Source organism: Ursus arctos, unplaced genomic scaffold (genome assembly GCF_023065955.2).
Source record: "Ursus arctos isolate Adak ecotype North America unplaced genomic scaffold, UrsArc2.0 scaffold_24, whole genome shotgun sequence".
Lineage (NCBI taxonomy): Eukaryota > Metazoa > Chordata > Mammalia > Carnivora > Ursidae > Ursus > Ursus arctos.
In genome coordinates this window covers 16,850,911-16,867,981 of record NW_026622919.1, presented here as the reverse complement: position 1 = coordinate 16,867,981, position 17,071 = coordinate 16,850,911, and the positions used below count along the sequence as shown (strand labels likewise).

The 17,071-nt window shown below is 38.5% G+C and overlaps 1 protein-coding gene across 1 annotated transcript in view; it reads right to left on the bottom strand.

Annotated features, from left to right (window-relative positions):
• NSF (N-ethylmaleimide sensitive factor, vesicle fusing ATPase) overlaps positions 1–17,071 on the bottom strand; it is a 147,794-nt gene that overhangs the window by 59,576 nt on the left and 71,147 nt on the right. The window contains exon 9 of the mRNA XM_026512581.4: positions 9,741–9,940. Within this exon, the coding sequence (XP_026368366.1) occupies positions 9,741–9,940 (200 nt within the window). The remainder of the gene's footprint in view (positions 1–9,740; positions 9,941–17,071) is intronic.

Below are 17,071 nucleotides of genomic sequence, written 5' to 3'. Positions count from 1 at the left end.
TTAACTCCTTGACAATAGATACGATTACTTCCTGAATGCAAATTGTTGCTTTAAAAGGTGTATTGAGTGTTTTAAGGCCCTTAAAATAGGTTGTCAAATACTTTTCCAGAAATATTTTATCACTTCATAATCCCACCAAGGTATATAAAGTGCTTATCTTGGTACATCCTCACAAGTAATGAATATGAGAAAAATCTAAAAAGTAATTTCCAACTTGATAACCGAACAATGGTGTTTTTCAACTGTTTTTAACTGGCATTTGTCTGATTACTGAAGAGGCTGGCACTTCTTAAAATCATGTTTTTACCATTTGTAATTTTTCTTTTATTAATTATTTGTACATATTCTTTGCACATTTTTCTGTTGGGACTTAATAGTGTTTCTTATTGATTTCTAGAAAAATTTTTTATATATTGAGGGCATTATTCATTTGTTATAAATATTTTATCCCAGTTTGCCACTTATCTTTTGATTTTATTTATGGCATATTTTTTAATACAGAAGGACTTCTACTTTTTTTTTTTTTACTATGTAAGTAGCCAGAAGTACCCATTTTTCATTTTATGATTTTTAAAATTACTTTCACCCTTAAAATTCTCCCCCATTACAGACCCTGATGGTCACCTATATTTTCCTCTCTTTTAAAATTTACTTTATATGTAATTTTTCAATCTATCTAGAGTTTCATTTTTGTAAATGGTACATGTGAAGTAAGAATGCAAGTAATTCTTATTCAAACAATCAACTAACTGATCCAATACTATAGACGAAATAATCTTTTTTTCATTGATTGAGATGTCATTTCTATTGGGCTTTATGTTTTTATATTATTACCAGCCTATTCTACTATAGCAGTAGGCTGGGCAAGCTTGCTTCCTCCACACATTATTCTTTGTCATAACAATTTTGACTATTCTATGGGGTATCTGGGTGGCTCAGTCGGTTAAGTGTCTGCCTTCAGCTCAGGGCATGATCTCTGGGTCCTGGGTTCGAGCCCTGCCATCAGGCTTCTTGCCCAAAGGGGAGTCTGCTTCTTTCTCTCTCCCTCTGCCCCTTCCCATCGTTTGTTCTCTGTCTCAAATTAATAAATAAAATCTTTTTTAAAAAATGTAGAATCTCAGTTTTTCAGTCACAAAATTCCCAAGAATTAATACCCTACCATACAGAAGTGTTCAGCAAAGCTGAAGGTATAGTTCCAACTCCTTATTCTCAGTCTTTTCTATAGTTGGAAAGATGATAGCTTTTGGTGTTGAAATTTTTTTTAAGCAACCAAGCTATCATTTATCATCAGACACCTGTTCAATAAATACGACTATATTGAGAAAATTAATTTTTTTTCCAGATTTGATTTTAGTTTTTAAAACATTGGTGGAAGGAGAACAATCTCTAAGTAGTGTTCAGGGAAAAAAACAACCTAGTTAAATTTTGGAAACCTTGATGAACACATGACTATCCTCTTGCAGAGAATTGCATTAAAGAGTGAACAATAATCCAGATATGAATAATAGAATGTAAGTATTAAAAGATATTTTATCTGTTTTCTAAAATTTATAAAATTGAGTTTTCTGGTATGCAGTTTTGTGGGTTTTTTTTTTTTTAAAGATTTTATTTATTTGACAGAGATAGAGACAGCCAGCGAGAGAGGGAACACAAGCAGGGGGAGTGGGAGAGGAAGAAGCAGGCTCACAGCAGAGGAGCCTGATATGGGGCTCGATCCCATAACGCCAGGATCACGCCCTGAGCCGAAGGCAGACACTTAACCGCTGTGCCACCCAGGTGCCCCCAGTTTTGTGAGTTTTAACATGTGTATTGGTTTTTTTTTTTTAAGATTTTATTTATTTATTTATTTATTTATTTATTTGAGAGAGAGAGAGTGAGCGTGCACACACGAGTGGGGGGGGGGGGGTGGCAGCAGACTCCCCACCCACCAGGGAGTCCCATGAGGGGCTCCATCCCAGGACCCTGAGATCATGACCCGAGCCAAAGGCAGATGCTTAACCAACTGAGCCATCCAAGCGCCCTGAGATTCTACATTATTTTATAAGACATTCTTATTCAAGGTTGTCTGCCAATTTAGCACGAAACAAAAAGCTGCTAAATGTATGAATTTTGCTGTCAATGTACCTTCTGTTGCCACTGGAATCATGACTTCCTTCTCAGTCTGACCTCAAAAATCATCTGTGTGGATGGAAAGCCAGAGACAATAGGAACACTGTATGCCCCCAGGAACAATCTGTCTTAAATATAATTCGGTACCATTCTGACCTTTTCAGAACCTTACTAATCTTGTGACCTGTCATCAGGTGCCTTCCCCCAACCTAGTCAGTACAACCACACCAATTTTTACAGGTGTGTTACTTAAATAAAGGTAAGTTCTTGCAATAAATTGGAAGTCAGGCAAGGAAGATGTCAAGATTAATGTTCACAGATTAATATAGCTGACTCATCAATAAACCCTTTACCAAAGAGTTTAAATTTCCCAATGCAATCCTCTAACTCACTGGCCTCTAGCTCTGTTCTTACCATCTGCAAAGTCTTCCCCCACAGAAACAGAGCTGATGCTGTGGAGCCCCTGGCAACTGCCTTCGATAACGGCTGTTCTATATTTAACCAGTTTGACCTATATGCAAGTGTTCATCTCTGTCGGCCTGGACTGTCCAGAATCACAGAGGTGATGCTTTTCTTTATTATGTAACACACATCTGCCCTCCACGGGGTTGTTAGCTGAGTATACCAAGCCATTCCTGGATGTAAGAATTGAGAAAAGGTGTAACTGAAAAGGCTGGCTAGATTAACATCTACCTAGAAATTCTTTGTCAACTCAGTTGTATCATGAATAGTGTCATATTTAAACTCTCTGCAAGTTTAGGGGCGCCTGGGTGGCTCAGTCGTTGAGTGTCTGCCTTCGGCTCAGGGTGTGATCCCAGGGTCCTGGGATCGAGCCCCATGTCAGGCTCCTTTGCTGGGAGCCTGCTTCTCCCTCTCCCACTCCCCCTACTTGTGTTCCCTCTCTCACTGCCTGTCTCTCTGTCAAATAAATAAATAAAATCTTAAAAAAAAAAAACAACTCTCTGCAAGTTTAAAAACAGCACCAAAGACACCTATGCAGCCATGTGGAAACGATCACAACAGATTTTTATAAAATGCCTCTTTCGAGAGGGGACATTTTGGCTCACCTGCACCTAGTATTTAATCCTCAGTATTATCATCAGGGTCCACTAGACACAGTTTCAGTTTTTAAGTTTTTTTGCTGAACAATTTTAACTATTTATAAATATTGATATTTTATGACTTTTTAAATTAGAAGTATTCCACAGAAGAAAATGGAAAATATATTTTAAAAAATAGAATAAATAGAATAAAACTCATTCTATCTTGCAATTACCATATGAGTCCACTGGACCTTTTTCTAAATCTAAGATATGCTATTTCAACATTCTAGAAATTACATCATCATTACTCATCAATTATTCCTACCTATCCTAAAAAAATAATGAAATGAAAATAAAATAATGAAATGAAGATAATAAGAAAGTGAAAGAATGATGGAATTGCTCAGAGGGATAATGCAATAGTGAAATCAAGACCGCTAGGATATCACCCTTCAGTTTTCTTACTGTGTTGCCCAAAAAATTACAACATCTTTCAAGAAGGTATAAAAGAAGTCCGGAGACACCATCCACCATCTTTGCTGCCTGGTTTTAGCTTTAACTGAACACAGTTGAAAATTCAGATTCCCCCCCTCCGCCGGCCATAATGGCAAAGAAAAGAAAACTGACCGAGGCAAATATTTCACACTTATTACATCTAATCCAAAGATTAATGCAGAGTGATAAGGTAGCACTTGAAACTCTAATGAAGATGGTGAAATCGATGATAATAAGTAAAATCTCAGACTACGTGGCTTCAGGTGATGTTATCCTGCATACATTTTCTCAAACTCAAGAACGAGTGCAGGGTGCCTCAATGGCACAGTCTGTTGAGTGCTGACTCTTGGTTTCAGCTCAGGTCTAATCTCAGGGCTGTGGGATCGAGCCCTGCGGTGGGCTCTGTGCTCAGTGGGGAGTCTGCTTGAGTTTCTCCCTCCCTCTCCCTCTGCCCCTATCTTGCCCCCACACTCTCTCTCTCTCTCTCAAATTAAAAATAAAGAATGAGTGAATAATATACTTCTAAGGACAAAAAAAATGGCATTTTCATCTAGTTATTTATTCAACAAAAATTTTCATTGTGCAATATTTTGTGACAAGAAACTAGACCATCTCATTTTTCTAAAAGGACACATGACAGTGTTCTTTCATCTCTTATTTCATCTATGCATCAAAATTTCCTTGATATGGTTTCTAAGTAGACAGATGCTGAAGGCAGGTATTAATAGAAAGATGATGAGAAGAAACAGATGATATAGATATTAAAAAATTTAGCCATTCTAAAAGGTGTCTACAAATTTAAAAATGAAAATGTTTTGCAATTATGGAGTATTTGGTGGCCATCCTCTCTACAACAAAATAATGATTTTTTTAAAAAAATTCAAGTATTGTGTCTTGACAATGCAAGTACAAAAAGAATCAGAAGTAATGACAAGCTAGACTCCATTACAGGTGTATTTGAAACTTAGAATCAGGGACGCCTGGGTGGCTCAGTCAGTTAAGTGTCTGCCTTCAGGTCAGGTCATGATCTCAGGGTCCTGGGACAGAGTCCTCGCTGAGCAAGGAGCCCGCTTCTCCCTCTGCCTGCCGCTTCCCCTGCTTGTGCTTGCGCGCGTGCTCTCTCTGACAAATAAGTAAAAAATAAAATCTTTTAAAAAATAAAGTAAAACTTAGAACCAGTATGTAGAAGTTCATGCATGACAACTGATGGACTGTTAGTTACATTCAGAGGCTCCTGCCCATTTGGATGTAGGTATATAAATGTCTACATAGATATAGATATATAGATCTATCTATATCTATATCTTCAAAACCAATAAAATATGGAATAAAAATTTAGTTTGCTATATTTAAGTTATTAGATATATAATCGTCTTTCACTTCCTTTTACTCTTACATTTGTAAATTACTTGTAAAATAACTTAAAAATAATTTTTAAAAAGGAGTTATTTCAACCCAGATAGTAAATGATGATGACAATTTTTCTTGGCACCCTGAGTGTTAAAAAGATTTCTGAAGCAGAAAATATTGTAGTGTTAGGGATGAACAATAAAACTGAATTGGTTCTGGGACTGTCTGAAGAGTTACTGGACTTGTACCAATCCACCAAGACCCATGCCTTCTAGAACCAATGTGGCTAAGGCCAGAGACCTAGATCATGACATGAGCCAAAACTGAATCAAACACTCAACTGACTGAGCCCCCAGGTGCCCCCGCTGGTTGTTTGTTTGTTTGTTTGTTTGTTTTTTAATTGTGGTGTTTGTCTTTTTCGTACTTAATATGAAGGAGTTATTACAGACAATTCATAAAACACCAATTCTTTGTGGATTATATGCATTGCAAATATCCTCTCCAGTTTGAGACATCTATATTTAGTGTAATTTGTCAGAGGGAATTTTCTTCATATTATATTAATGTAACCAAACTAACATTTTTTTTCTTTTATGGATTTGATTTCTGTATCTTAATAAAGAAATTCTTCTTGGGGTGACTGGGTGGCTCTAAACAAACAAACAAACAAATGAAACTTTCTTTTTTAAAGAATTCTTCTCTAGCCTCAATTCTTAAAGCTTTTTGCCTGTATTTCTTCTAAAAATGTTTTCTCTGGTAAGTTTTAGTTTATTTTTTGCAAATCCATTTTGCAATTCTGTATGATACGATAAGGACTGTATTTTATCTTTATCAAAACAGAAAGCCAATGATCTCATCCTGATTCACGGAATATTCCTTCCCCTTTGATTTGTATTGTCACTTTTCATATAGCAAGTTCTTCCTGTGTTCTATTGTTTCCTTGGTTTGCTTATGCAAGAACATATAACTGTCTCAATTACTACAGCTTTCCAGTAAATCATGATATGAAATAAGTCTTCATAATTTTCCAAAACTTTCATGGCTCTTCAAGTTTCAAAAAAAAAAAAATCAAGTTGTCAAATTCCAAAAAATTCCCATTAGACTTGATTGGAAAAGCATAAATTTATAAATTAATATGGGCAGACCTGTCATTTTATGATAATGTCAGTAGTCCCACACATAAACATGGTTTATCATTTACTAGCTCTTGAAAACATATTCTCAAAAATGTTTATAATTTTCTCCTTTAATTTTCCTGTTAAGATTTACTTCTAGGTACCTTATCATTTTGACTGTTGATGTAAGTGAAATTTTTTTTAAAGTTACATTTTTAATATCTTCACATTTTCTTTGAGTCTTGCCTTCTAAAGAATTTGAGTTTTCTTTATTCCTTTCCCAGCTCCTCCTCATGCTTTGGAAAAGTGTGAAAGTTATACACAATTTTCACATACACACTTAACTTAATGTTTGATGTTAATTAACAGTACTATCTTCTTCCCAAATAATACAAAGATCTTACATAAACTTAATCCACTTCCGATATGTTTTGTTCCATATTTTAGTTCTATCCTTTAAAAAAAAATGTATTGATGACTATTATTGTTGTCTCATGCAGTGATTATTAAGTTTACCTCTTTTAAACTTTTTTATGGTGAACTATGGGATGCAGAGGGAAAGTTCACAAAATATGAATGCATGTTTCAAGGAACTGTCGAAAAATGAACATCCCTATAATGTAACAAGAAAGAGAATAGTGCCAGCATCGTGGGCACATGTCCTCACAACTCTTCCCCAATACCCCTCCCCTTTATTCCCCATAGGCAACCCCAATCTGATTTTTTACAGAAATTACTTCTCACTCTTCTTTATAGTTTACCACCTAAGCATGTATCATTAAACATTATATCTTAGTTCAACCTTATATAAATGGAATCGCACAGTATGTATTCTTTCTCGTCTGGTTTCTCTGGCTCAACATTTATTTGTGAGATCCACAACTATGTATAACCATAGTCTATTTCTTACTACTGTGTAATACTTCATTGTATATTTACATGACAATTTATCCATTTACTGGATACAAAGTTCTAAGTTAATAGTTCTTCTCTTCCAGCTTCTTAGAAATAGCATTCAACTAATTTCTGGTTTCCATCATTTGTGTTGGTATTTTCTATCACTTTTCATTGGTTTCATCCTTTGTCTCTGGTTATTTTTGTCTAACATCTTTCAGTGCGCTAATTCTCTCTTCAGATGTTTCCAATTTGCTGTTTAAACCCAACTACTTGAATTAATTTCAGTTGTTGAATTTCTCATTCCCAGAATTTCCTTTTTTTTTTTTTATAGTTTTCACTGTTTGGCCAAAATTATCAATTTTGCTTCCCTTTGAACATGATAAGTGTAGTTATTTTAAAAGTCTGTATCTGAGAATTCCAATATCTGGAGGCCCAATTTCTATCACCTTTTGTTTCTCTTTCTTCAAGTTGTCTATGTCTTTGTACACCTGACTGCTTTTGATTATAACCAGGCATCTCATTTGCAAACTACAGAAATAATATGTGGCCTTGCAGGGTACTACCTTCTTCCAGGAAGGATCTACAATTCTGTTGGATGCCAAGGGGCACTAGTGATTTAGGAACCTTCAATTTAATTGTAGAGAAATTAGATGTGATTCAAAGCTGGCCTCTGTGAGAGCATGTGTACTTCCGGTTAACCCCTGCTTCTATCGTGCAGCCTTCCACAGTCCTAACTCAAACGGAAGTAAGTTCATCAGGTGTCCTCTCTTCATGAGCCATGCATTTCAACCTCTGGCCCCTTACTCCCACTGGCCTGTCAAAAGGGCTGTACCGCTGTTTAGCAGCTCCCTCCAGAAATGGCTAATATCTCCAAAGGAATGGTGACCCTACACACCAGGACCTTTTTTTTCTGGGCCTCCATTCTCCTCCTCCCAGCGGTTTGCTAATATCTATCAATCCCATGCTATCATTAGTCCAGGATTCATTTTTAAATCAATTTCTCAGTTTGGGGGCCCGAGACCACATAGGTCAGGGGTGGTGGTGGTGGTGGTGGTGGTGGTGGTGGTGGTGGTGTGTGTGCTTTCAAATCCTAAGCATAAGTTAAGAATCCATAGTTCAGAATTCCCATGAGAGATTCTTTAGCTCCCACTGCAGAACTCAGACAGATGGTTAAATGTTTTTGTTATTTCTTTGTGCTGGTGAGCAATTTTTAGTCCATTCTTTTCATTGAGGACACAACCCCTTTGAAGGTTCCAGTTCCTAGTCCACACCCTAAGTGGGTTCAAGGACTCATTTTCTACCTGCTAGCGGGTACTAAAACCCAAACTCATACATTACCAGAACCAAAAGCTGTAGCTCTTATCTTTACCACTCTAATTTTCAGAGTTTTCTTCTCATTTCTGAAGATCTCCTTTTCTTTCTTGAGAATTAAATTATGCATTTAAAATGATTTTAGTTATATTTTACCCAGCATTTGAAGGTGTTTATGGAAGACAGGTTTTCAGGTTACCTAGTCTACTGTATTGCTAGAAGCAGAAATCTTATGGCATTGTTTTTAAACTTCTGCTGATGAAATAAATATGTTAGCATTAGCGTATGAGGGTTTTCTGGAGAAATGTAACAGTAAGATAGATCTATGGATCCATCCTATTGGACACCTGGAAATACACACACACACACACACACACACACAGATCCATATAGATCTAAATGTAGATCTATATCTATCTACAGAAAGATTAATCATAAGGAAGCGGGTAACCCAATTATGGGGCTTGACAAGTCCCCATATCTGCAGTTGGCAAGCTGGAGACATAAGAGAGCCAATGCTATAGTTCTCGTCCAAAGGCCTGCAAGCTGGAGAGTGAGGAAGGGCTGCAGTTTCAGTCTGAGTAGAAAGGCAGGGAAGAACTGATGGCCCAGATAAAAGGAGTGAGGCAGTAGGAAATTCCCTCTTAGTCAGGGGAGGAGCAGCCCTTTTGTTCTAGTCAGGCTTTCAACTGATTGACTGGGGCCCACCCATATTAGGGAGGGCAATTGCTTTACTCAGTCTACCAATGCAAATGGTAATCTCATCCAGAAATATCCTCACAAACACACCCAGAATAATGTTTAACCAAATGTGTGGGCACCCTGAGGCCCAATCAGACTGACACATAAAATTAACCATAACAATTAGTAAACTCGGGTTTGACTTTTAATTAATTTTTTTCTAAGACCCACATCAAACTTTCCTTTGAGACCTTTTCCTTTCCTTGAGACCTTAACAACTCATGCCTGTCACTCTACAAGTGAGAAGACTTAGTGGTAAGTAAACTAGCTTTCTGCTCGTGAACCTTACATATAGATAATTCTAGAAGTCATTTTATGGATTTAATTCCCCCCTTTTCCAAAGGATAAATGAGTTCAAGTATCTGAAAGTAATGTGGAATAAAAGTGACACCTGAAAATAAATTCATGCTCTGTTTTTGCAAAACCTTTGGCTTATATAATCATCTATCTTTGTATATGTACATGTGGGTAATGATGTGTTCACATCATGTAAATTCCCCATAATCCCTGGTTCAGTACTAAATATATTTTTTATTATATTAAAATATAATTCAGTACTAAATAAATTTTATCTGCATGTTTTCAAAACATGGATCACAAGTTTTCCACCATAGCTTTGGGCTTCACTCATTGTATAAATGATAACAACTTTTACTAAAAAAACTTATATTAACATTACCCTCCTTTGCTCCTCTTCAGCATCAGCAAAGAGTTTACGAATGTTAGCCTCTGATTCTCCCACATATTTGTTAAGGATTTCTGGCCCATTGACCACTTTGGGCTCCCTTGCATTCAACATCTTGCCAATCTGTCGAGCCAAGAGAGTCTTACCACAACCTGGGGGCCCATATAACAGGATGCCTTTAACATGTTTGCAACCTAAAAAGGAAAAGAAAACAGTCTTATAACAACTAACTAAACTCCAAGTAAGACATCTAAAGGAAAGTTTTCTTTCTTCTTCATATGCATGTTAGGAAAACTATAGTCATGTCATTAACATATAATACCCAAGTGCCAGAGCAGAACAAGAATGAACAACTAAAGCTCTTTTTTTTTAAGTAGGCTCCACACCCAATATGGGGTTTGAACTCATGACCTGGAGATCAAGAGTTGCATGATCTCTCCAGGCGCCTCTAAAACTCTTTTTTTAAAATAGAAAATCCAGAAAAAAATTCCTACACAAGTACCAATATTTGAGTGTGAAAGCTGCCAATTAAAGGTCTTTGGAAAAGTATATTTGAACTATCATTTAGAACAAATACATTTAACTCTGAAAATGTCTCTTTGACCTAAATACCTAATTAGGAAGTATTACTTATTTTCTATTATCTTTTACTTTAAAGTCAAAGAATAAAAGAGATCTGCTTTTAGGCAAATTTAACTCAACACAAATCTATTATGATACGGTAGGCTATGGAAACCATATCTTAGTCATAGAAATTACAGGTCTACCTGTCAACACAAGCCCTTGAAGAACAGGCAAACATGTTTTGAGTTGGCTGGTATAGAGCAATCCATAGGATCCAAATGGATGTTACGACTTAGTGGATAAAGGTGAATGTCCTACTTCATGTGACTAATGCCAAGGGAGGCACACGCTTTTCTCAGCACCACCCAGATGAAGATGAAGTTTCAAAAGAACAAAATTCAATTCTTTTCTAGGCAAGCACTACTAAATGGCTTAAAAGTTATCAGTAACAATTGGGAAAGAGCAGGACTGGTGATTTAGACTCCCCAGGATTTCTTTAGCCAACTCTTCATGACCATTAACTCCATTTCTAAGATTCGGACGACCTGTGGTTTCAGTTTACTAACTCTAGGAATTCTCACCTTTCTTGCAGTTTCACACTTAAGATGCATGACTCTTGTTTCATGAGTTTTTCCCTTACACTATACCAAAAAAAGCATTCTGCAAAATAATGATTTATTAGATTTCAGTGTTACACTCAAAAGTACAGGTGAAAAACAAAATTTCTGGAAATGAAATATAGTGTGTTTCCATGTATAATAGTTTGTCCTCATTTGGAATGAAAGCCTTAAAAACTGTTTCTTTAAAAAAAATTATGACAATACGTTTAATAACTCACATAAAAGAAATCACAAGGTACAACTCTACTAGATATTTTAGATTCTCAGTAGGAAGACCCTTTGGGTTGCCAGTATGGTCACTGCTTCTATATGTCAAAAAAAGACTCCCTTTAAAATCCCTGAGAGTAATGAGATGTGTGCCTATGATTAGATTTGTAGAGACAAGGGGAACTTAGTGGAAACCCTTGAAGGCTTAAGAGTCTTAACCCTTCTCACCACAGAGTAAATTCTTGTCCCGAGAACCATGGCCAATAAAATGTCTTTGCCCTTGACCCACTCTTGGAGCACAAGCAGTAGTGTGATACAGTGGTCAGGTGTGAGCTTCTCCTAGAGGCCAACATCAGGAGGCACTGCCAGCATCCAAACCACTGGGGCACTTCTGATGAAGACTTTGGGACCTGGCTGCTAATCTCACCCTCCAAGCCAACTGCTACCATCATGACTTGAAACTATTCATATAAACCACAGCAGAAGCAGGTGGTCATGGTGGTAGTAAAACAAGGCAAAGGAAAGGGGAGTCAGAAAGGAGAAAATGAAGACTTGCTGAGGACAAAGTACCAAGCCTTATCCTCATCCTCTTATTTCTTAACTTTCTCCAAATTTATCAACTTCCTCCTAATGGTACTTCCTTCCACATTAAGCTACACTTTCTTTCAACTCCCTGGCCTTCTTACACTTCTATTCTACTCATCCCACAGGCCTGAACACAATATGGCTTTACTGCACCTACACGTTGGCCACAGAGCACAGCCAGCGAAAATTACACCACTGTCCTGACTGATATTCTCACAATTTCCTGTTATCCAATTTCAGTTCCATGCTCACTGCTTCTCGATACTGCATGCCACCCTTTACTGGTTTCTGTTAGTCCGCCTCCCATTCTTCACATAATTACCCAGATTGTCACCGTTCTTCTCTTCTCAAGCGCTACCCCATGCGTTTAATTCACAGAAAAGATCTAGATTCCTACTTCGCATATTAAAAAAAAAAAAAGGACTACCAGGTATGAACTTCGTTCAGCTCACTGCTTCTCTTACCACAAATTCATCTGCAGACACATCCATTCTCAACCTCACCATGGCTTCTCAAAGGAGTTTCTTTCCTCTTCTCCAAAGTTTAAGTTGCAATTATTTGTTTATATACCTTCTCCATTAGACCATGAACTATTCAAGAGCAGGCGCTACCTCCTCAGTCTGGAATTGCAAACATCCACCATAATGTCTAGCATATAATATGTACTCAGTAAATGGCTGAATAAGTAAATTGTTGTTGACTCCTTTCCTACAAAACTCAAAGAAAATGAGGGAGAGGAGGGGGCGCCTGGGTGGCACAGTGGTTAAGCGTCTGCCTTCGGCTCAGGGCTTGATCCCGGCGCTATGGGATCGAGCCCCCCATCAGGCTCCTCCGCTGTGAGCCTGTTTCTTCCTCTCCCACTCTCCCTGCTTGTGTTCCCTCTCTCGCTGGCTGTCTCTATCTGTATCTTTAAAAAAAAAGAAAGAAAGAAAGAAAGAAAAGGAAATGAGGGAGAGGAGACCATTTAAAAAAATTATTTGAGGGACACCAGGGTGGCTCAGTCGGTTAAGCATCTGCCTTCGGCTCAGGTCATGATCCCAGGGTCTTGGGATCAAGTCCTGCATCAGGCTCCTTGTTCAGTGAGGAGCCTGCTTCTCCCTCTACCTCTGCCTGCTGCTCCCCCTGCTTGTGCTTCCTCTGTCTCTGACAAATAAATAAATAAAATCTTAAAAAAAAAAGATTAAAAAAATTATTTGAAGCTCTTCATTTATGGAAGTAAATGTTTACTTTCATAACGGAACTAATTTAAACACCTAAAAAACGTATTTACAGTGACTGGGACTTTGCAAATTTAGCAGACCAAACTATATAATATATAACATAGATCTTCCTCAACTTATGATGAGGTTACCTCCTGATAAACCCATTGTAAGTTGAAGACAACCCTTGTGACGGCATGGCCAACTGGGAGCTGTGGGTGCTGCTGCCCAGAATCATGAAAGAATATTGTGCTGCCTACCTCTAGCCCAGGAAGACCAAAATTCAAAATTTGAAATATGTTTCTACTGAATGCATATCACTTTCACACCATCAAAAAGTCAAAAAATCATTAAGTCAAACCATCATAAGTTGGGGACTGTCTGTACTAGAGTCTTAACTCCACAACTCTGTTTTCGCATGTGGAAAATGCTCAATTTAATGTGGTTTGATTTAAATGGACTCAGACTTTACAAACAATTCACAAAATATTTCCACAAAGTCTAAAAGAGATAAAATGCATATCCATGGAACTTACTGTATTTCATACATATCTCTGAAATAACAGAATCTACTCAATATGACACCAATAGGAATGTCATAGAAGTGCGAGTCTGCATTAGAACTATAATTCTTTCAGGATCTCAAGAACACACATCAAAAATATACATTGACATGTGAAGATTTTCAAAATCTACTTCCACAAAGGAAGCAGTTACTTGAATAAGCAGTGGAAATGGGACTTTGTTATTACTACTATTATTATAGCCTATTCTGACTTATTAAATAAGCATTGGTCTCTAATTTTAAATGAGTCATAAAAACTCTTCGTAAGTAATTCCATTCAACAAAAGTGTATTAAGCTCCTGTTTGGACTAGGCATGAAACTAGGTGTTAGGGATACAAACATGAAAAAGGCAGTCCCTACCTGCAGGGCATTTCTGGTTTAGTAGGAAAGACAGAAATAAAAATAGGTTATCTACAATATAATATGACATTATCAGAGATATGTATGAAATGTTTTTGGAACCTGGCCAAGAGAGACTGACTCTGCCAGGTGATGGCAGAACATTAGGGATGGATACGGGAAGACATAATATTTAGTGTAGGCCTTGAAGGACAGCAGGAGGTTCATGATTGGCCACAGAAGAGGAAATGGCACCTAACGAGGGAAACTAGCATGATCAAAGGCATAAAGGTATGGACATAGAAGCTGTCCTTTCAAAACAGCCAGTAGTAACCTGTTGTGGCTACAGCCTTGGAGGGGAGGGGAGGGGAGTGCCTGGAGAAGAGGCTGACAGGCTCCCAACTATGGAAGGCCTTGACACCATGCCCAGGAGTTTTTAATTTGTTTTGTAAAAACCCTGAGGTTTTTAATCAGGGAGAGTGCACAATGAGATATACATTTAAAAACTAACTCTGGTGGTAGAGTGGAGGAAGGACTAGAGAACAAAGATGAGTGGGTTAAAGTGTAGCTAGAGGAATATTTTTAACCTTTTTCTGGGGACACTGCCTCACTGGCTGGCTCTGGACTTCTGCCAATTAAACTTTCATTTCCCTCCAAGTCCTTTGGAAGCATATGAACAAATGGGTCCAGAGGCCTTAGGAAGACACCTCCCTAGAGATGCCCCAGCTTTCTCCTGAGCTTCTGCAGGACATTAAGACGTGGCTCTGATGCTGGAAAGCCTCTGACCTGTGGCTGCTGGACTGTCCTGTCTGACTGCCAAGCTGAACTGACTGCTGTCACTTGTTCTTTCTTGATGTCTTACGTGCCTCGCTGCTCAGAGATCAGTGCCCTGGGCTGGTGAACTACATAGCAAAGAGCAGACATGGAAAGAGAAATCAGTGGAACTGACTCATTTAAATTGTCATAGTCTCTCATTCTATCTCTTACTTTCTTTCCCATGGAATAGTCTAATGGACCTGTCCCGAAAAATGCACATGTACAAAAAATTTGCATGCAGTTTTGAGGGTATTCTTAGATCCTCTGAGGCCTATTCATGGAATCCAAATTTAAACCCCTGAATATAGTACTGAAATAATCTAGACAAGAGACCAGAAATAGAAAGAGGCAATAGTCGTAAGAAACTGTAGTAGGAAAAGAAAGGAAGATTTGGGACATATTCATTTGGTGGTGGGGAAGAGGAGGCAGTTCTCTTCTGACTACTTCTACTTTCTCAATGAAATCATGATTCCAGGGTACCAGCAGCTGGTGAGGAGGGACTGGAAGGAGGAAATGGTGCTGGAGGTCTGAGGAGAATGGAGAAGAGGAACGAGTCCTCTTCGAGAGAAGGAGAGTAAAGTGGCTAGACTAGGGAAATGCAGAAGGAATAGCAGGAAATACTGATTCCAAGAAACACTGAGGGCCAACTTGAGGTGTGCTTCTTAAATTTAAACTGAGATCAGATACCATGCTTTGTGCTCTTCTGAAGCCATTCTCAGTAGTCTGGGTACCGATCCAGAGCAGGCAGGTAGCTGACACACACCCAGGCCTTTGACACACACAGAAGATGAGGAGCAAGGCCATAAAGATGTACTTGAGGAGGATAAACATGACAGACCACAGAAGCGAAGCTGGGTAAAGAGGGAAGAGAGAACAAAAAGGTTGGGAGGTGAGAGTAAATTAACTGGAGGGTCCTGTGGGATCCAAGCTGCTAGAGCTGTGGAGGGCAATGCTAGCACGGCACAAGCAGGAGGCGGCTTGAGAGCAGGACGCTTAGCGCTGAGATCCCTGAAATGGTGGTTACTGGTAATGGTGAAGCCTGGGGTGTGACCAAAGAGGGGGTGGCTGAGATGGAGTGAAAGGAAAGTTCACTGGAAATGAGGAAGCCAAAGAACTGTGAAGATAGTCTGATAGGAGTCAGACTCCGAACTGTCCTGTGAGAATTACATCACCGCTAGGTGACTGTAAAGCTTGAAAATAAGTGACTACTTTGCTTATGAAATTCTTTCTGAGACCGACAACTCTGGCCCCTTAACTTATCGGACACTACTGTCACTTGAACATTGCAAGTGATAGTACCCATTCTGCTGATGCAAGCTCCAAATGAGCACCGTAGTGAATGAGGTGGACCACAGCAGTTTCACAAAGATTTCACGAGAGTTTCAGGAAGTCAGGATTCTCCATGGCTTCAGCCTCTGTCTTCCAGGTGGACTGGATTACTGTCAAAGTCAATCCCACCTGCTTCTCTTATGCCTCAGGCAGAGTCCGTTTCATACCTATGTCTCCAGTTTTCCAAGCCCATTTAGGGTCAACACATACTTGTTCACATAATCCAGGCTACAAGGCTACTGTGATTATCAGTTCCGTGTGCATATGTCCTGCTATCTCCTCCACCCCTTGTTCTACTGTGTGTTTCTTCTCCAAAGTCCCCTGTGTCTCCCCAGTGCAAAACCACTGTCATAGTTCCTAGTGGCCACTTCCCTCTCAGGGAGCACACATGCAGCTCTGCTGGCACTCACCTGGAATGACTTGGTGCTACTGGGAGGAACTGAGGCTATTTCTGGGTACTTCATCCAAAAGCACATTTGCCTTGCCAGACGACCACAGCCTACCCTCTGCCTGCTCATTTGAGGTAGATTAGCATGATACGCCTTCCCACCTCACTTCTTACTCTCTCAGTTGAATTAGCAATGAATTCTCCAGCAATGTATAAAACTTGGAATACTGTTTGAGCCCCAGGTATTGACACCCAGTGATTATAATCATACAAATTTTGGTGGGGACAACTTGAAGAGGCTTTAAGGTGTGTGCTACAAATAACCTCAAATCATTTCTGATCTGAAAGTCTAAACTGAAGAAGGCCGTATACACTATAATAAGGCTTATCCAGCCCTCTGATGAAAATGATCCATGAAAAAATAAGATATCTAATATGCTAATTGTAATCTCTCTTCTTAAGATAGCTCAATGAAAAATATATAGCCTTACCACTGCACTAAAATGAATAAACAGTAATGTTTGCTGTTTATAATCTTATAAAACGTTATCCCAAAAAAGTGACAAGTATGTTTGCTAGGCTCTTTTATTTTAAAAAGCAGTGAATTTCCTTTGTTTTCCTGAGATGATATCAGAGGCAAGCTGCACTGAGGAAAAACTGTCAGTCAACTTTTAGGTATCCGAAAGAGGAAAAACTATACATATTAAAAAAA